At 42.9% G+C, this 19856-nt stretch overlaps 2 protein-coding genes and 1 pseudogene across 3 annotated transcripts; 1 reads left to right on the top strand and 2 right to left on the bottom strand.

The window, feature by feature from the left end:
• The first annotated feature begins 871 nt into the window (after positions 1-871).
• On the top strand, positions 872-1502 carry LOC128583937 (40S ribosomal protein S7-like). Its single transcript, XM_053588601.1, has 2 exons — positions 872-1083; positions 1130-1502. The coding sequence occupies exons 1-2, from the start codon at positions 872-874 to the stop codon at positions 1500-1502; spliced, it is 585 nt and encodes a 194-aa protein (XP_053444576.1).
• Positions 1503-4929: 3427 nt separating this feature from the next.
• LOC128583812 (cytoplasmic dynein 1 light intermediate chain 2-like) lies at positions 4930-6906 on the bottom strand (annotated as a pseudogene). Its single transcript, XR_008379554.1, has one exon. The product of XR_008379554.1 is annotated as a cytoplasmic dynein 1 light intermediate chain 2-like (transcript).
• A 1615-nt stretch (positions 6907-8521) lies between these two features.
• On the bottom strand, positions 8522-10147 carry LOC128584125 (DCN1-like protein 3). Its single transcript, XM_053589010.1, is given in 2 exon segments — positions 8522-9580; positions 9582-10147. Coding segments are annotated over 2 exon segments (915 nt in total). The 5' UTR covers positions 10020-10147; the 3' UTR covers positions 8522-9103.
• Positions 10148-19856: the final 9709 nt, after the last annotated feature.

The following is a 19856-nucleotide window of genomic DNA, read 5'->3' as shown; positions in this document are numbered from 1 at the left end:
ATTCAATCTCATTAGTATTCCATGCTAATTTAGTAGTTTATGCCAACTAAAAGCAAAACAGGATAAGATTACATACCAGATTAGCAAAGAATGACTCCAAATACAATTTGGAGCCATTGACTTGAGTCATGTTAAATGGCTGCAGATTTACCCACATTGCTTCTACACAATCAGTGCAAACATCCACAGAGTGAAAAAGACAAATTAATTTCATTATATAAGAAAATAGTTTTAATTTCAGTGACCACTCTTGGTAAGGTTTCAGGGATCCTAAGGGGCCCATGACCTGCACTTTGAGAACTATTGTCCTAAACCAGGAGCCTTCATAGTAATATAATAATCTCAAACTGGAGACAACCCAGAAGTCCATAAAAAACTAGTGTTACTTTCTCATAGGAAAGCTATGCACCAATGGTGAAAAATTAACCACATCCACACCCATCAACAGTACAAAGTGTTAATCAAAAGAAAGCAAGTCACAGTTGAAAACACTGTAATTCCATTTGTTGAATATGGAAAAAATTAAACTCTGCTATTTATGGCACCATATAAAGGTGATAAAACCATGAAGAAAGGCAAAGGAATGATTAACCCTAAAGTTGGAATAGAAACTCCTCTAGGGAAGAGGGTGGGTTGATGTGATGAGGGAAGGGCAAAGCCGTGACTCTTAACTGGGCATAGATATCATAGAAGTTCACTGTAAAAATTATACTTGTGTTTTATGCACACATATACCCTATGTACATCTCATAGTAAATATTTTTAATCTACTAATATAATATGATGGGGGTTGGCATAGCTGTACTTTCAATATATCATTGAGAAGAAAAAGCGCCCTCTTCCTCAGCCAGCTCTCTGTAAGGAGAAGGCCATGTTCAGCTCCAGCGCCAAGATCGTGAAGCCCAATGGCGAGAAGCCGGACGAGTTCGAGTCGTGCATTTCCCAGGCCCTGCTGGAGCTGGAGATGAATTCGGAACTCAAGGCTCAGCTCAGGGAGCTGAATATAACCGCAGCCAAGGAAATCGAAGTTGGTGGTGGTTGGAAAGCTATCATAATCTTTATTCCCGTTCCTCAACTGAAATCTTTTTTTTTTTTTATTGTTGGGGATTCATTGACCTCAACTGAAATTTTTCCAGAAAATTCAAGTCCGGTTAGTACGCGAATTGGAGAAAAAGTTCAGTGGGAAGCACGTTGTCTTCATTGCCCAGAGGAGAATTCTGCCTAAACCAACTCGAAAAAGCCATACAAAGAATAAGCAAAAGCGTCCCAGGAGCCGCACTCTGACAGCTGTGCACGATGCGATCCTGGAGGACCTGGTCTTCCCCAGTGAAATTGTGGGCAAGAGAATCCGTGTGAAGCTGGACGGCAGCCAACTCATAAAGGTGCACCTGGACAAGGCCCAGCAGAACAACGTGGAGCACAAGGTTGAAACTTTTTCTGGTGTCTATAAGAAGCTCACAGGCAAAGATGTTAATTTTGAATTCCCAGAGTTTCAATTGTAAACAAAAATGACTAAAGTATATTCACAGTTTTCTGTAAAAAAAAAAAAAAGAGAAGAAGAAGAAAAAGCAAGACGCAGAATAATATAAATTATGGCGCCATTTATAGTAAAGATGATAAGACAAAGAATACACCGGTGGGCTGCGCCTGTGGCTCAGTCGGTGGGGTGCCGGCCCCATATGCCGAGGGTGGTGGGTTCAAACACGGCCCCGGCCAAACTGCAACAAAAAAATAGCCAGTCTTTGCGGCGGGTGCCTGTAGTCCCAACTACTCAGGAGGCTGAGGCAAGAGCATCGCTTAAGTCCAGGAGTTGGAGGTTGTTGTAAGATGTGTGATGCCGCGGCACTCTACCAAGGGCTATAAAGTGAGACTCTGTCTCTAAAAAAAAAAAAAATACACCAGTACTTGTTTGTATGTGCATAAACTATCTCTGGAAGTGGATATTTTAATTTAATTTTATTTATTTACTTTTTTCAGAGACAGAGTCTCACTTTGTTGCCTGGTAGAGTACCGTGGCATCACAGCTCACAGCAACCTCCAGCTCTTGGGCCCAGGCTATTCTTTCTCAGCCTCCCGAGTAGCTGGAACTACATCGCCTGCCTATTTTTTTGTTGCAGTTTGGTCCGGGGCCCAGCTTGAACCCACCATCCTTGTTACATGGAGCTAGCGCCCCACTCACTGAGCCACAAGTGCCTCCCCAAAAGTGGACATTTTCAAAAAACCCTATACACCAGGAAGCTTTAAAAGACTCTTAAATAACATATGCATTAAAGAGAAAGTGACGGCTGGGTGCAGTGGCTCACGCCTGTAATCCTAGCACTCTGGGAGGCTGAGGTGGGCAGATCACTTGAGCTCAGGAGTTCAAGACCAGCCTGAGGAAGAGTGAGACCTTGTCTCTACTAGAAATGAAAAACTGAGGCAACAGGATCACTTGAGTCCAAGAGTTTGAGGTTGCTGTGAGCTATGACGCCATGACATTCTACTGAGGGTGACAAAGTGAGACTGTGTCTCAAAAAAATAAAAAATAAATAAATAGAAAGTCATACTGGAAGTTATCAGCCATTTATTTTTTATTTTTATTTTTTTTGTAAGCAGTCTGGATTCATGTTTATTGAAGCCAGTAAATTAGAAACATCTTTTTTTTTCCAGCACTAGAAAGCAAGGTTCCACATGACTGCATACTGCACCTGGATAGAGCCACACCCCTGGACTAAGGCTGGTGGGGGACAATCTGAGGTCCTAATTTTAAGTTAAAAACACCAATAAACTTAGTATATAGACAGTGAACTTTCACTTACAGCATCAACATTGTTAAGGTCATGATGTACAGAGCAGTCACTTTCAACTTCATTAAATTAATAAAATACGATAATGTCTTCAGTTTAAATACTGATTTTAAAATGCCAATCAAAAAAGTGCAAACAAAATAAAATAATCTAGCAGCATACCTGTTATATTTGTAGGAAAGACCAATTCATGGCCTTGATCTGGGCCACATCTTCTAAGTTGGGCTCATTTTCTTTGAATTTTTTTTGAATTTTAAAGACAAACAACAGATGTAATCACTATGATGTGTATAAATAGGCACAAAATTGTCTTCAACAGTCTACCATACAATTGTATTCTGCAAATAAAATGAATTTTACTTTAAAAAGTAAAGGCTGTTCATTATTTGGCCTTTGGTTCCAATGCATAAAAGCCCCAAAATAACAAAAATGATCTCCCTCCCCACCCTAAAGAACCCTGTGGCCCAAAGTTGGTAGACTTTGGCAACCACTGAGGACATGACACCATGTACCAGTTTCTTCTGATACTAGGAGCATCCACTTGTCATGAAAAAATAAAAGTGGTCTCCAGGAAACTTTCCTTCACAAGACAGGTGTCTTAACATTTCAAAAGTTTTAGTACATTTTATATTGACACAAAAAGTGCTTATCAGTTTAAATGATAAAAAATAAACAAAAAATTAAAATTTTGCATTAGACTTTACAATCACACTGTATCCCTCATAGGCACGTGCCTTTCTTCTTGTTTCTGAGGTTACTTATTTTGCCGTAGCTGCTAGAGAGGGAGTAAGTGACCCACCTTCAGTGTGGCCACAAGCTGTATGACATCAATTGGTCACTACACGACAGTATCATTCCACAGTCTGTCATTACCTAGACAATCTGGTAATTGGAAACAATAATACATTTGTTTAAAAAAAACCTGAGTTAAAAAAGGAAAAAAAAGTATATTTCAACAATAAAACTGGCACAAGAAACATGTTTTTGTTTGTCAGAAAGGCAAGTAAATACTCATCTTTCTCCTAAACAGTGTTCAGACCTTTACAAAAGCAATTCAAGACAATCTTAACAGTTGTTATACAACAAAAGATATTTAAGTTACACCCAGTACTACATTAGTGGTCAATCAGGTATGTAAAAGTAATGACATTAGGGAAGTTATTCTCAGACACAATACAACAAACATTCATATAAAAAAAAGTAAACTCCACATAGTGAACTGTGTTTTTTTCCCCTTGGTTTGACGACAAAATTTTATACATTAACTTCACGGTAGTGTTTGCATTTAAATGCTCTGTATCATATATAAAATCAAATGTGCCATTTCAAATCCACAAAAGTCATTTCCAGGATGGTGGTGTGACATGACAATTGTGACAATTCACAACGCATGAATGTGCCCTAAGTGGGGAGACACCTGAAACTCTTACTTCCATAAGAAAAAAAAAGCTACAATTTATGAAAAATACATAAGAGAAATGTGTCATTCCCATTTTCAATATAAAACATTCACAATTATTTGTCCATCTGCTAGCAATCATCGCACCAGGAAGTGCACTCTGCATCACTGAAACTCCGTGAAGATTCCCACAGATTGTAAGGCAGACTGGTGCAAACCAATTAACCGGAGTGCAATTACATGACAAACCTCCCCCAAACTTTCTGTACCACATTGCATTATGGCAAAATGAGAGGTCAATCACTCATTTTCTATTAGTAGGCCAGCCTGTGGTAGTTTAAAAAAAAAAAAGTTACTTCTTTTTATTGAAAAAAAAAAGCAAGAGCTATTTAAAAAAAAAAAAAAACACAATTCAAAGTAAATTAATTTTATAACTGCTGACTTAGAACCTACCCCACAGTGACTGTCTGCCCCATGATGGACATACATGGAGCCCAGCACCTCCCATGAGGACAAAGCCTGGACCAAGCACATGGGTGGTGGGCAGCGGCCATTGTTCCTGCCCTGGGTCAGCTCCGCCTGACTCAGATGCCCCCACAATCAACACATCTTTCATATAAAGTAAAGATGCAATCAGAACAAGTCTAATTCCCATTTTGCTTCGTGTTTTGTTTGAAAATGCTTCGAATTTTAAGTCTTCAACAATGATTCTTTGACTTCTACTGAACACACAGTAGTTACTAACACTGCTCATCTCCTCCTTCCTCTAACTCCCTCAACGCTCACCTTCCCCACCATCACTTCTCTCATTCCTCCTTTTAGTCATTCTCTTTCCTGGACTTTCTGCTACTTAATCTGCTTCTCAAGAACAAGTGAATTTTCTAACATGAAACTGGTCAGACTAACCACCATCTGATCAATGCTTTCCTGGTCTCATTTGCTTCACCCTGATAGAAAGTGAGCCCTCTTTCTCTCACTTTACCTTCATCTCCATAAGAAGCCCAGCTGTGCTTGCCTCCCTCAAGAGAGCCACGTGCCCAAGAGTCCAAGGGTTATCCTTAACAAAGGGATCTGACATATAACCTTCCTAAATGTGCATTTCACACTCAGATAAGCCAATGAAGTTTTTTTTTTTAAGTTCATCTCCCCTGCCCCCCAAAACTGATAGCATGTGCTGTATCAGAAAAATCCTGGTCTTAGCAGATCAATATAGATAGTTATTTGGTCATTGGACATATGCATGTTTTAAGGAGGATCAGGCTTCATTTTCTGTTGAAGAGTTTGTTACCATGGAGTCTGGTTTCTGAGTCATTCTATCCAGTTCTTCCTGAACATTTGACAACACAGTCTTTTGTCTTGACTTCTTGGCTGTGCTCTGTACCCCACCAGCACCAGGACTTCCAGGAGAGCCTATCTTTTTACTCAACAGACTATTGAAGAAACTGGCCAACACCCCTTCACTTGTTGCATTATTTTTGATATTTGGGTCCAGCTTCTTTACTGATGTGCCTGGAGAGGCACTAGGCACACTAGCGGGTCCTCCCCCGCCCTGGGTCCTTGGAGAGCCAGAGGGTCCTCTTGCAGGGGATTCGGAGGCTCTTGCAGGCGTGGCTGGCTGCTTTGGCAAGGAGTGACTGTTGCTTCATTAGGAACACCTGCTCATCCTCGGCTGCCAACTCTTGGTCGTGAACCAGCTTTCTCACTGGAGGTTTCACAATAAAATCTTCATATGCATCTTCTGGCTTCACAGTTGTGAAATTTTCACGTAAAATAGCTATTTTCTTTTCATTGTCCCAGCCTGCAAGTATAAAAACAGCATCCTTTTCCACAACTAAGGCAGGTGTGGTGAAGTGGAAACCGTATGTTTTATGAACAATATACTTAAACAACAAGTCAAGGTTTTTCTCTTTTTTCACTGATGTATAAATCAAGGCAGCTCCATACTGGAGGCAGAACCTCCGCAGGTGTGACTGGATGAAGTCCAAATGCTCATCCCTGTAATCGTGCTCCTTTTCCAGGACACTCACTGCATCACACTTTGTACACACCACCAACACTGGGATCCCCAAGTTATGAGTCAGCACATTATCACCCAGAGGCAGGGCAACATTTTCTTCATCCGATCCTGAGGTCAGAGGGCCTCTCCTCTGTGGGGAACCTTGACAACCTACTTCAGGCTCAATATAATCTTGAAAATCTTTTACAAATTTTCGTTCCAGCTCCCTCATTTCTTCTGGTGGAATTTTCATTTTATCAATGTGCTCATGTAAAACACTAGCCCATTTATGTAGAGATTCCATCACTGTCGAAGGCCTAGACATGTCTGCAACAAAAATGACCAGGGATTCAGCAGAAACTGCAAACTTCAGAAGGCCTTTGTGGTATAGGTCTCCATCCAAAATCCACACATTGCAGCATGTGTGATCATCTCGGTCCTCATCATGGACACTGAGGTAGAGATACTCTAGGCCTCTTCCTTTTTTGCCATGCTCAGCTCCTTGTAGTTTAGTCATGACAGTTGTTTTACCAGACCCATCTTCACCGAAAACCAGGATGTTCTTGCCGGATGGCAGCTTCAACCTGGCATGAGTGGACACTTCGCTCAGGATCGAGGACCATAGGCTCTGGCCTTCCTCCTCCTCTGGTCAGGTTGCCAGCGGCCGCTATGGCGGGCCTATTGGGGCCCAGCAGCAGTTTCTTCTCCACTCCCACCGGAGCCATCTTGCCAACTCTTAGCCATTTAGAAAGGTATTGTGACTAGAATATCACATAGCCAAAACTATGGCTTTAGACGAGAATCTTTTAAATGTTGAACAATTTGATGGGGAGAGAAAAAATCTCATTTAAATTGCTTTTCTTGATTACTATTAAGGTTTTGCACTTTTTTTTTATTTTTATAAGTTTTTATTTAAAAGATTCCCTTTTTTATTGTTTCAAAGTGTTGGAAGCTGAACTATACAAGTTCCTGCCACCCTCTCTTCCAGTACAGTTTTTTGAGGACAAATTTTTTTTTTTTTTTTTTGTAGAGGCAGAGTCTCACTGTACCGCCCTCGGTAGAGTGCCGTGGTGTCACACGGCTCACAGCAACCTCTAACTCTTGGGCTTACGCGATTCTCTTGCCTCAGCCTCCCGAGTAGCTGGGACTACAGGCGCCCACCACAACGCCCGGCTATTTTTTTGTTGCTGTTTGGCCGGGGCTGGGTTTGAACCCACCACCCTCGGTATATGGGGCCGGCGCCCCACTCATTGAGCCACAGGCACTGCCCGAGGACAAATTTTTTAAAATGGAGAAATAACAAGAGGACCCTCTACTGAAACCAGGAAGGACCATAGTCAGCTCCTCAAGCCTCTGTGGCAGTTTGGCCAAAGCTGGTCTTCCAGAGCAAGTATACAGAGAAGTCTGGGAACCAGGCCTTTCCTCTTGTGAGGAAAGGACTAAGCAAAGTCATATTCTCTTTAGTGGAAATGGCCCAAATTCAGATTTGAAAACTCCAATGATGTTCCCTGGCACTCTTCTTATACTTTATATATTGAAGGCAGCTCCCTCTTTTATGGCCAGTTTTAGCAGGCAAAGAAACAAAGGAATATAGATACATATATGTATATATACATTTTATATAGGTAAAATATATACATATTTTAAATATGTATATATACATATTTGGGGGTAGGTAAAGAAGGGTCATGTAAACCTAAACAGTCATCACATTACCCCAAATGAGCCTGACGCTAACAAAAAGATAATAAATAACTCCTAGGGGCTAAGTGACAACATGGGTGCAGCAAGCAGGGAAAGGGCACACATTTAACTATTAAATACATTTTGATTATTTGTTTGGCAGAGTTCAGGCCAACCCCAGGTTTCTGCACTTGCCAGACAAGTAAGCTGATGATACTCAAAGAAAAGAAATTAAAAAAAAAAAAAAAAATTCAAGCAGAGCTCCATACCGCAGTTTTCCTTCAAGTCAAGTTGGCCGGCAGACACAATTTCCCCGACCACCAGGAACAGAAACTTTGGCTCCAAGGCAAATGCGAAGAAAAAAAGTATTTCCACTTACAACATGAAAATATAGAAACTTCATCAGAGAAAGAAAACTATCAAAGAAGTCTACTTCCAGCAAAACTGAGGTAGCACTGCTTTCTCTGCATTCAATGCTTAAGTGGTTCTCAGTCCAATGTATTCTTAAAAAAATGCTCACTTGACTAACAGGTGCAGCCATGTTGATGGACAAACTCAACATGAAATGCAATAGGTCAAAGAAGGAAAGAGCAAGAAGTGAGGGAAATAAGGGATTTGGATAAATTAGCTTAAAAGTGGTTTGTCACCAGGCTACAAATGCTCTTGGCTGGCCTTGGCACTCCAAGAGCTCTAATTCGCCTGGGAATTAATGCAATGTGGTTAACAGTTAACACTGCTATTCAAATCTGTGTAAATCTTTAAAAATAATTATTACAACCTAAATTTAACCATGTAAACAGCACTACACACAGTACAGACCTGCCCTGAAAAACAATATGCAAAACTGAGATCTGGCACTGTATCATTTTGTAATGTTAATTCAACCTAACATCCCGTCCCCCACCCTTCTCTACACCCTCCCCCACAAAAAAAAATCTAATTTGTGCAAGAAATGGCAGGCTTATTCTATCTGAAGGCTTCAAAAAAAGATACACAACATGTAGCCAGGTTCAAATATTTTGGGGGATCCCCCCCAAAAAAGAAATAACCAAAATAACCGAAAAATGAAGAAAGTGCCTAAAACATTATACAGCATTTTAGAGCCCTTTCAGATACAAGGCAGAGAAAGGTGTAAAGTAGAAAATATCCGGATCTTCAGTAATTTCCAGAAAGGTCCAATTCCTCGGTTGGCTGCAGGGCAGCGGGCAGATCCTTGCTGCTGCTCCTGGGACAGAGCCACTAAGTCGGCTCCTCGGGACACAAGCCCTTGGGCCCTGAGCTGAGTGCACCTCTCCCTTCCCCTTCTCTCTTCCTTCTCTCCATTTCCCACTCCACAAAGGTATCGAAGAGACTTGGCCAGGCCTCATCCTCACTGTAGTTGCTGAGGTCGGGGCCAATCACCTGAGTGAAGTTAAGGAACATGTTCCAAGTATCCCGGGAGATGCCCTTGATCCCCAAGGGATTCTCTGTTAGGAAGTTTAGCCACTGGTCCAAAACTGGGGGATTGTTCTGGGTAAAGACTAGTTTCCACAGGGCAATGGCTATTTCCCGATGCAGTGACCGTTGTCCTTCTTCAGAGTCCAGGCCTAACTGAAATGTAAACCGGTAGAGATCCTTGAATTTATCCTCTTGTTTGGCTTCTGTTAAGAGGCTAGGGAACCGTGCACAGATTCCGTCAATGCTGTCTGCACATATTGCTTTGCAGCCATCAAAAAAACTCCTTCCTGGTGAATTTGCACATGGTTGCAGCCTGGAACTTCCAAGCCAAGAGCAGCACTCTAAATTCTGTGGGGTCGACACACAAGTCATTGCAAAAGCGCTCCATGCCTTCCTCCAAAATTGCATCCTCCCGCTCATCCTTGTAGCGCCTAAACAGTTCTTCCAATCTCTGTAAGGAAGACTCCTCAGCATTGGACTTGGACTCCCTCCCAGCATCGCCTGAGGATGTTGGCAGCTGGCAGGCTTCAGTGGTAGCCTCCGCCTTCTTGGTCCCATTGATGAGGATATCCCCACCTGGCTTGCCACATGGTGGCACCTGCTCTTCACGGTGGCTTGCACCCCGCCTGCTGTGTGACTTGCTGCTGGGGTCACGATCTCCATTCTTGCTGCCCAGGGTCGATGAGGGATTCTTGCACTTGGTGACACACTGGCCCATGGTGCTGGTAGCCCGGCCTTTAGAGTGGCCCCCTCTGGATCAGATGCCCTCGCTGCCACTGGCCCATGTACCTCAACATGCCATCAGTCAGAGGAGCCAGCCAACAGCTGCTCCAGAGGTTCCTCCAGTCAAACCCTTTCTGGTTTTGCACTTTTTATTTATTCATTTATTTTGTCTCTTTCTTTTCTTCTCCCTCTTCCCCCTCCCCCTCCATCTCTTTCCCTCCTCCTCCTCTTCTTCTTCTTCTGATTTAGATTTTTTTCTGTGACTTTCCTGGTCATAGTTTTTGTCAATTTAATAAATTGTTATCAATTTTTGGAGGCTGAGGCAGGATCATTGCTTAAACCCAGGAGTTTGAATCCAGTCTGTGCATCACAGTGAAACCCTGCTTCTATTAAAAAAAAAAAAAAAAAACTGGGCTAGGCCTCGTGCCTCACACCTATAATCCTAGCACTCTGGGAGGCTGAGGCAGGACTGCTTGAGCTCACAGAGTTCTAGACCAGCCTGAGCAAGAGCAAGACCCCATCAGGTGCCTGCAGTCCCGGCTACTTGGGAGGCTGAGGCAAGAGAATCTCTTGAGGTTGTAGAGGACAACAAAGTGAGACTGTCTCAAAAAAAGAAAAAAAAAATTCTTTTTAAATTATAGTCAGAATTATGTTTGTAATTTGATGCAACGATTTTTCTCCCACTTTATTTTCTTTGAACTTTGAGTTTAATATTTCTTTCAGTAGAAGTTTTAAATTTTATGAGGACAAATCTATTAGTCTTTTATGGCTTCTGGTTTTGTATCTTACCTAGGAAGGCACTCATCACCACCATATTATAAAAAGATACAGTTTAAAAACCTTTAAAATGTTTTAACTTTTTTTCTTGAAATTTTTAATTATTTATACCATCTGTGTTTGATGTAATGAGGCATAAGATTCCCTTTAATGTTATTTTCCCTTCAGTGGATAGCTAATTATCTCACATAATTTATTGAAAAAGCCACCCTCAACAGATAAAAGAAAAAACAAGGGCGGCACCTGTGGCTCAGTCCGTAAGGCGCTGGCCCCATATATGGAGGGTGACGGGTTCAAACCCGGCCCCGGCCAAACTGCAACCAAAAAATAGCCGGGCGTTGTGGCGTGCGCCTGTAGTCCCAGCTACTCGGGAGGCTGAGGCAAGAGAATCGCTTAAGCCCAGGAGTTGGAGGTTGCTGTGAGCTGTGTGAGGCCACGGCACTCTACCGAGGGCCATAAAGTGAGACTCTGTCTCTACAAAAAAAAAAAAAAGAAACCATTGCTTACTCCAAGGTCACAGAGATTTACATCTATGCTTTTGTCTAAGAGTTAAAATAGTTTTAGCTCTTAAATTTAAACCTTTAAATTCATTTTGAATTAATTTTTGTATACGGTGTGAGGTAGTAATCCAAATCCATTTTTTTTGCATGCATATATCCAGTTGTCCCAGCACCATTTTTTTTTTTTTGAGACAGGGTCTCACTCTATCACCCAGGCTAGACTGGGGTGGAGTAATCACAGCTTACTGTAACCTCAAACTCCTGGGCTCAGGTGATTCTCTTACATCACCTTGCCATGTAGCCAGGACTGTAGGCATTCGCTACCACATCCGGCTAATTTTATATTGTTCTTAACAAACAAACTATGGAACATCCACACTATGGAATACTGCTCAACCATGAAAAGGAACAAACTATTGACACATACAAAGAACGTGGATAAATCTCAAATATATCAAGCTAAATGAAAGAAAACAGTTTCAAAGGTTATATACTATATGATTCCATATATAGGACTTTCTCAGAAAAACAAAAAATATAGTCACAGAGAAATCAGGGGTTGTCCTGAGTTAGGCTTCGTGGCAGGGTCTCATTACAATCATTGTTTGGGGTATTAGAATTGTTCTGTATCTTGTATCTTGGTGGTTACAAGAATCTTTACATGTGTGAAAACTCATAGAAATGATCACCAAAAAGAGGAGAATTTTATCGTATATAAAAATGAAACATTAAAAAATTGAAAAAAATTGTTAAGCAGAAAAAAAGTAGTAGCAGAAAATCTGGGCAATTTTCATTTAATAATCTCTGAGCAGGGAAGTCCTTTTGACACTTAAAGCTCAGAAGTCATAAAATAGGTGATTTCTAAATTACAACATAAAAATTAAAGATTAGACTAATATTTTATTTTATTTATTTTATTTATTTTTGGGGGATGGAGTCTCACTTTGTCACCCTCGGTAGAAAGCCCTGGCGTCACAGCTCATAGCAACCTCAAACTTCTCGGCTCAAGTGATTCTCTTGCCTTAGCCTCCCAAGCAGCTGGGACTACAAGCGCTTGTCACAACACCTGGCTATTTTTAGAGATGAGGTCTTGCTCTGGCTCAGGCTGGTCTCAAACCCCTGAGCTCAGGCACTCTAGCTGCCTCGGCCTCCTAGGGTGCTAGGATTACAGGCCTGAGCCACCATGCCTGGGCACAGACTAATTTTTTAAAAGTTAACGAGTTACAACAAATCAATAAGCAAAAGGCCTACTCTCAATGAAAAAAAAATAGACAAAAACATAGACAGTTCACAGAAAAGGAAATACGAATAGCTTCCAGCATTTGAAAACTTGACCCTCTAAAAAGACAAATGCAAATCAAGCTACTATGAGATATCCTTTTCACTGCTCAGTTTAACAAAGTTAACAAAAATTTGACAATACACTGTGCTGACCAGAGTGTGGGAAGACATTTTTGGCAGGAGTATAAATTGGTAAAATCACATTGAGGTCAATTTGGCAATAAATATCAAAGTCACATTTTTTTTTTTTTTTTTTTTTTTTGAGGCAGAGTCTCACTTTGTTACACTAGGTAGAGTGCCCTAGTGTCATAGCTCTCAGCAACCTCAAACTCTTGGGCTTAAGCGATTCTCTTGCCTCAGCCTCCTGAGTATCTGGGACTACAGGCATCCACCACAGTGCCTGGCTATTTTTAGAGCTGGGGTCTCACTCTTGTTCAGGCTGGTCTTGAACTCCTGAGCTCAGGCAATCCACCCTCCTTGGCCTCCCAGACTGCTAGGATTACAGGCATGAGGCACTGTGCCTGACTCCAAATCACATTATTTTTGATGCTGCAATTCCATTTTTAGTATTTTATGCCACAGATTTACCCACATACAGGGACAAAGATATATATGGAAGGTACTCATTACAGATTTCTTTGTCCTAAAAGAAAAATTAGAAGGGCAACAAAATGTCTGTCTCAGACTGAAATCTTGATTGTAAGCAGCAGATGTGATTCTGGCTGATGAGCTGAAGGTCATTTGCTATCAAGGCAAGTGTTGGGAGGGCTGGAGAATTGGCATGATGCTAGCCCTAAGAAATAAAGCCACAAACTACAGACAGAAAGAGCCAGATGAGGTAAATGCCTAGAATGTTGTGCTATGACCAAGAACTACATGCCAAAAATAAAGAACTACAGGCCATAATTTGCACAACTGCAACTGCAACTGTTGCTGGTGCCAACACTATCAATGTCTCTTCCGTAGGAGGAGCTTACCCAGTAGCCCCTACAGCTCCCAAAGACATAAGCCTGTGAATGCCCTGCACAGGGCCTGTTTCATTCTGGGGTCCACTTGTGGTGTGGAGACTGGCAAGGATGCAACTGGTCACTGGAACTTCAAAGAAAACTAGACAGTGGGTTTTTCCACAAACATCAGAAGTGTTCCAAAGGAGCTGGTCAGACAGGAAACATGACAAATACCCATTATACTGTCTATCAACCGGAGACTGGCTAACACATCACGGCACGTGCATGCATCAGAATACTATGCAGCCCTTGAATAGAATAAAAACAGTTGTACAAGTAATGACATGGGGGCAACATGGGAGTATATCCAAGCTATGGCTAATGTGTATTATGTTCTACTATTTGCATTAAAAATAGAGGGGTAGGGCGCCAGCCCCATATACTGAGGGTGGCGGGTTCAAACCCCACCCTGACCAAACTGCAACAAAAAATAGCCAGGCCGGGCGGCGCCTGTGGCTCAGTGAGTAGGGCGCCGGCCCCATATGCCGAGGGTGGCGGGTTCAAACCCAGCCCCGGCCAAACTGCAACCAAAAAATAGCCGGGCGTTGTGGCGGGCGCCTGTAGTCCCAGCTGCTCGGGAGGCTGAGGCAAGAGAATCGCGTAAGCCCAAGAGTTAGAGGTTGCTGTGAGCCGTGTGACGCCACGGCACTCTACCCGAGGGCGGTACAGTGAGACTCTGTCTCTACAAAAAAAAAAAAAAAATAGCCAGGCATTGTGGCAGGCGCTTATGGTCCCAGCTACTCGGGAGGCTGAGGCTGAGAATTGCCTAAGCCCAAGAGCTGGAGGTTTCTGTGAGCTGTGATGCCACGGCACTCTACCGAGGGCAGTAAAGTGAGACTCTGTCTCAAAAAAAAAAAAAGAGGTGTACATGTTTGTATACTTGTCCATACATACAAAATTCTGGAAGGAAACATAAGAAACTAATAATAATGGTTGTTTCTATAGAAGGGAAATGGAAGTTTAGAAGGAAGGAAGAGCTATTGGTCTGAATTCTATATATACCATGTGCACATGTAACGTATGAAAAAAATTACCAAAAACACAAAAATGATTGCCATACATCAGAATTGTGCTATTAAACATTGATAGATTTTATTCATTTTAATTTTTTTTTAATTTTAATTTTTATTTATTTATTTTTTTTATTGTTGGGGATTCACTGAGGGTACAATAAGCCAGGTTACACTGATTGCAATTGTTAGGTAAAGTCCCTCTTGCAATCATGTCTTGCCCCCATAAAGTGTGACACACACCAATGCCCCACCCCCCTCCCTCCGTTCCTCTTTCTGCTTCTCCCCCCATAACCTTAATTGTCATTAATTGTCCTCATATCAAAATTGAGTACATAGGATTCATGCTTCTCCATTCTTATGATGTTTTACTAAGAATAATGTCTTCCACTTCCATCCAGGTTAATATGAAGGATGTAAAGTCTCCATTTTTTTAATGGCTGAATAGTATTCCATGGTATACATATACCACAGCTTGTTAATCCATTCCTGGGTTGGTGGGCATTTAGGCTGTTTCCACATTTTGGCGATTGTAAATTGAGCTGCAATAAACAGTCTAGTACAAGTGTCCTTATGATAAAAGGATTTTTTTCCTTCTGGGTAGATGCCCAGTAATGGGATTGCAGGATCAAATGGGAGGTCTAGCTTGAGTGCTTTGATATTCATTTTAATTTTTTTCTTTTCTTTTCTTTTTGAGATAGGGTCTCACTTTGTTGCCCTCAGTAGAGTGCGATGGCATCATAGCTCACAGCAATCTCAAACTCTTGGACTCAGGCCATCTTCTGGCTCCTGAGTAGCTAGGACTACAGACACCTGCCACAATGCGTGGCTATATTTTTTTTTTTTGAGACAGAGTCTCAAGCTGTCACCCTGGGTAGAGTGCCATGGTGTCACAGCTCACAGCAACCTCAAACTCTTGGGCTTAAGTGATTCTCTTGCCTCAGCCTCCCAAGTAGCTGGGACTACAGGCGCTTGCCACAATGCCCTGCTATTTTTCTTGTTGCAGTTGTTTTACATGGGTTCGAACCCGCCACCCTTGGTATATGTGGCCAGTGCTCTACCCACTGAGCTACGGACGCTGCTCCTATCTGGCTATTTTTTTTTTTTTTGTAGAGACAGAGTCTCACTTTATGGCCCTCGGTAGAGTGCCATGGCATCACACAGCTCACAGCAACCTCCAACTCCTGGGCTTAAGCGATTCTCTTGCCTCAGCCTCCCGAGTAGCTGGGACTACAGGCGCCCGCCACAACGCCCGGCTATTTTTTGGTTGCAGTTTGGCCGGGGCCGGGTTTGAACCCGCCACCCTCAGTATATGGGGCGGCGCCTTACCGACTGAGCCACAGGCGCCGCCCCATCTGGCTATTTTTTTTAAGAGACGGTATCTCACTCTTGCTCAGGCTGGTCTTGATCTCCTGAGTTCAAATGATCCACCTACCTTGGCCTCCCAGAGTATAAGGATTACCAGTGTGAGCCACCGTGCCCAGCCTGATTTTATTCATTGTAGAATATTTAGAAATAAAACCAACAAACAGTGGGCATCACCCACAATGTGATCAAAAGTGACAGCATGAAGCCAGACATGATGGCTCACACCTGTAATCCTAGCACTCTGGGAGGCTGATGCAAGTGGATTGCCTGAACTCAGGAGTTTGAGATCAGCCTAAGAAAGAGTGAGACCCTGTCCCTAAAAATAGCTGGGCGTTGTGAGAGGTGCCTGTATCCCAGCTGTTTGGAAAGCTGAGGCAAAAGATCACTCGAGCCCAAGAGTTTGAGGCTGCTGTGAGCTATGATGCTACAGCCCTCTACCCAGTGTGATAGAGTGAGACTCTGTCTCAACAACAACAAAAAGTGACAGCATCCATGACGTAGATGGTAATCATATCCCAGCATCACCAACCAAAACTTCTTTTGGGCTAACGGTTGCCCTTCTTATGCCTGCAACTGTAAAACAGCAGCCATCTGTCCCACATAATTGGCTGCCTGCCTAGCACTTCCCTATACAGCCAGTTCAGGTCTCTGAAGCTGTTGATGACATTGAGGACATAGAGAACTGTCAAGAAAAATAACCATTCCATTCTGTCTCCTCCACCCCCCGCCCCAAAGTCTGTGGGAGGGTCTCTGTGACTCCCAAAATATGAGAAGTTGAGAAAGACCCATACAACACTGCTACGTGAGTAGATCTTACAATAAAATAATTTTGTTTACCTGGGTAAGACAAGGTTCTTTAGGTGAATTCTGGGACTACTAACCACAGCAATTGAACAGTTGTTGAGTGAGCTTTGAAAAATTTCAGCTAATCATTGAGATTACTTTCAGCAGTATAAATAGAACACCTAATTAAAAGCAACTCAAATGGTAAGGACTCTCATTATTTTAGGTAATACAAGGTTTGGAGAAGAGAATTTCAGAGCTGCTTAATTCAGAAGTTCATCAATGCAGGGCTCTGCTTCAGCCTCTTGGACCTTCTCTTGACTTTCCCTTCCGCTGACAAGATGACCTCTGCTGTTCCCAGCACCATATCTTCACATGAGATCACTGAAGAAGGAAGCACAGACCACTTCCCACATTGCATTCTCTCTCTCTCTGTTTTTAGTCTCGGGTTGGGAGGATCTTGCCTAGAAGCCCCCAGAAGATTGTCCCTGAACCCCAGCTGGTCAGAACCAGATCCATGCCCATTCCCAAACCAATCACTGGCCAGGGTGAAAGGATTATTGCTTGGCTCAGTGCCTGGGGAGTGGGACTCCCTATTCATTGTTTATCTGCAATTCAGTTTTAACTGGGTGTCCTGTATTTTTATTGCTAAATCTGGTAACTCTACTGGGGGACATCCTCATCTTTTCTGAGCCTGTTGCCAGCCATACTTGGAAATCAGAGTCCCATTAGCAAGAAGAAGGACCTACTGCCTAAAAGTAGCAGTCAACACAGTCTGCCTTGCCGCTTCACAAGATTTCCTGTAGCTTCAGTCAGGAAATTTCTGGTTTGCACAGCCCAGGGTTTTCACATGAGCATAAGTGTGCCCAGTTTCTTGTGTGTGTGTGTGTTACAGCCTGGGGGTGGGGGTGGGGTGAGGAAGTAAGTAATAGGGGAGATCCAAGATCATAATTTCTTAATATTACAGAATAAAAGCAAAATTCCCAGGGTCAGCTGGCTAAGGTGAATAGCTGGCTAGGGTGACCAAGTTTTTAAAAATAAAATGTGTGTAAGGCATATTACAATCTGCAATTTACATTTGTGAGATCCAAAGTTTAAAAACCACGAGGCCAGGCACAGTGGTTCATGCTGTAATCCTAGCACTTTGGGAGGCTGAGGTGGGAGGATGGCCTGAGCCCAGGAGTTTGAGGCTGCAGTGAGCTATGACTGTGCCACTGCACTTCAGCCTGGGCAACAGATGGAGACCCCATCTTTTTTTTTTTTTGAGACAGATTCTTCCTTTGTCACCCTCTGTAGAGTGCTGTGATGTCACAGCTCACAGCAACCTCCAACTCTTGGGCTTAAGTGATTCTCTTGCCTCAGCCTCCCAAGTAGCTGGGAATACAGGTGCCCGCCACAACACCCTGCTTGGAGACCCCATCTTTTAAATAAACAAAAACCACCACACCACCTGGTGTTCTTTAGCTTGGCTGCAGCACCTAAGAAAAGAGTGGAGCAGCAGCACCCCCTGCTTTCTGTCCTTGCGTTTTCTCTGTGTGAAAGACTTCATTGTGCATTACTGCCTTTCAAATCTCAAGAACCGTCATGACAGAGGGACCTCTCGTGACCTGGCTGGAGGGAGGAGAAATTACCTGAGTGATAAAGCCATGAAAGACAGGGAGAGGCAAAGAAAGACCAGAAACACTAGATAGGGAGGCATAGGGAGGACTGATGCAGCTGATGGCTGCAGCCAGCACCTGAACCGTGGAAACAGCTTTATTTATAGAAGGTTACATAAATCTTATCATATGGGGGTAGAGATCAACCTAAGGAGGAGAAATTGTGCACTTGCCAATAACAAGGGAAGTACGCATGGGCTACATGACTACGGGCAGGTGGAAAGAATGTTGTTAAAGGAGGAGAAGCGGTTGGGGGTCACTCTCTGAGCATTTCCCAGGCTGTGGGAACCCTGCAGCCTGCAGACCACTCCCCACATCAAAGACCACTTGGGACTGTATGTAGAAATGATGAGAAGGGGTGAGAATGTTTCCTAGGGGAGTCAGTGCCATTTCAATGCTATTTTTATGTTTTTATGTAAGGGGGCGATTAAGATGTAAGTAATGAAAAGCATTTCTGGGTACTGATTATATGTGTGACCACTGGGATGCTACTCAGAGACACACAAACCCACAACTCTTTTGCAGAGTCACCAGCTTACCACTTTGAGCAGGCTGCCCCAGCTCCCGCAGAGCTTGTGTGAGGCCACTTGTTTGTCAGACCCCATGAACTCTGGCACACAGCCCATGCAGCACTGGAAATTCTGGAAACCGTGTAACAGCTCTTTTAAGTGTGTTTCTCCTGGGGGAGAAAATTCGATGGCTTGGGTGGAGATACTTACTGGGATCATGTCTAGTAAGCATCTGTATTTTCAGAGGCTGGTTAAAGAACATGGCCCCACAGATAAACTTTTTGTGCACATTCATGAGAAAAATAGTTTCCATTTCTTAAACTATCTTTATGTTGTAGACTTGACTGAAGAAGAGCTTGTGTAAGTAACATGAAAGACTGACTCTGTATTTACGTCTTCCCTCTCAAATCCCCACTGTCATAACAGTAAGGACATAAAAGGGCCATAAACCCATAGGGTGAAAGCGAAGGGAGAAATGATGACAGGAGTCAAGACATGTCAAAACAATTCTGGAAAATGAAATACGGGATGCCTTCGTCTGTTTATGTTGCTATAAGAGAGTACCAGAGCTGGGTAATTTATATAGAAAAGAAAGTTATTTGGCTCAAGTTTCGAAAGGGATGACAAGTCCAAGATTGAGAGGCCGACTCTGGTGAAGTCCTTGCTGCATCACCCTACAGTGAAAGGTGGGAGGGCAAGTGTGTGCGCACACGTGCGTGTGTGTGTGTGTGTGTGTGAGAGAGAGAGAAAGAGAGAGAGAGTGAGAGAGCACGCGCGCGGGCAAGAGAGGGCTGAACCAGCTTTTGTAACAATCTACTCTGAAGATGAACTCACTCCCATGGCAGCCACATTAATCCATTCACGGGGGCAGAATGCTCATGACCTAATCATCTCTTAAGGGGGTGTTTCTCTCTTTATTTCCAGAATGTTCACCTTTAC

Source organism: Nycticebus coucang, chromosome 4 (genome assembly GCF_027406575.1).
Source record: "Nycticebus coucang isolate mNycCou1 chromosome 4, mNycCou1.pri, whole genome shotgun sequence".
Lineage (NCBI taxonomy): Eukaryota > Metazoa > Chordata > Mammalia > Primates > Lorisidae > Nycticebus > Nycticebus coucang.
This window is presented reverse-complemented; position numbering and strand designations above follow the sequence as displayed.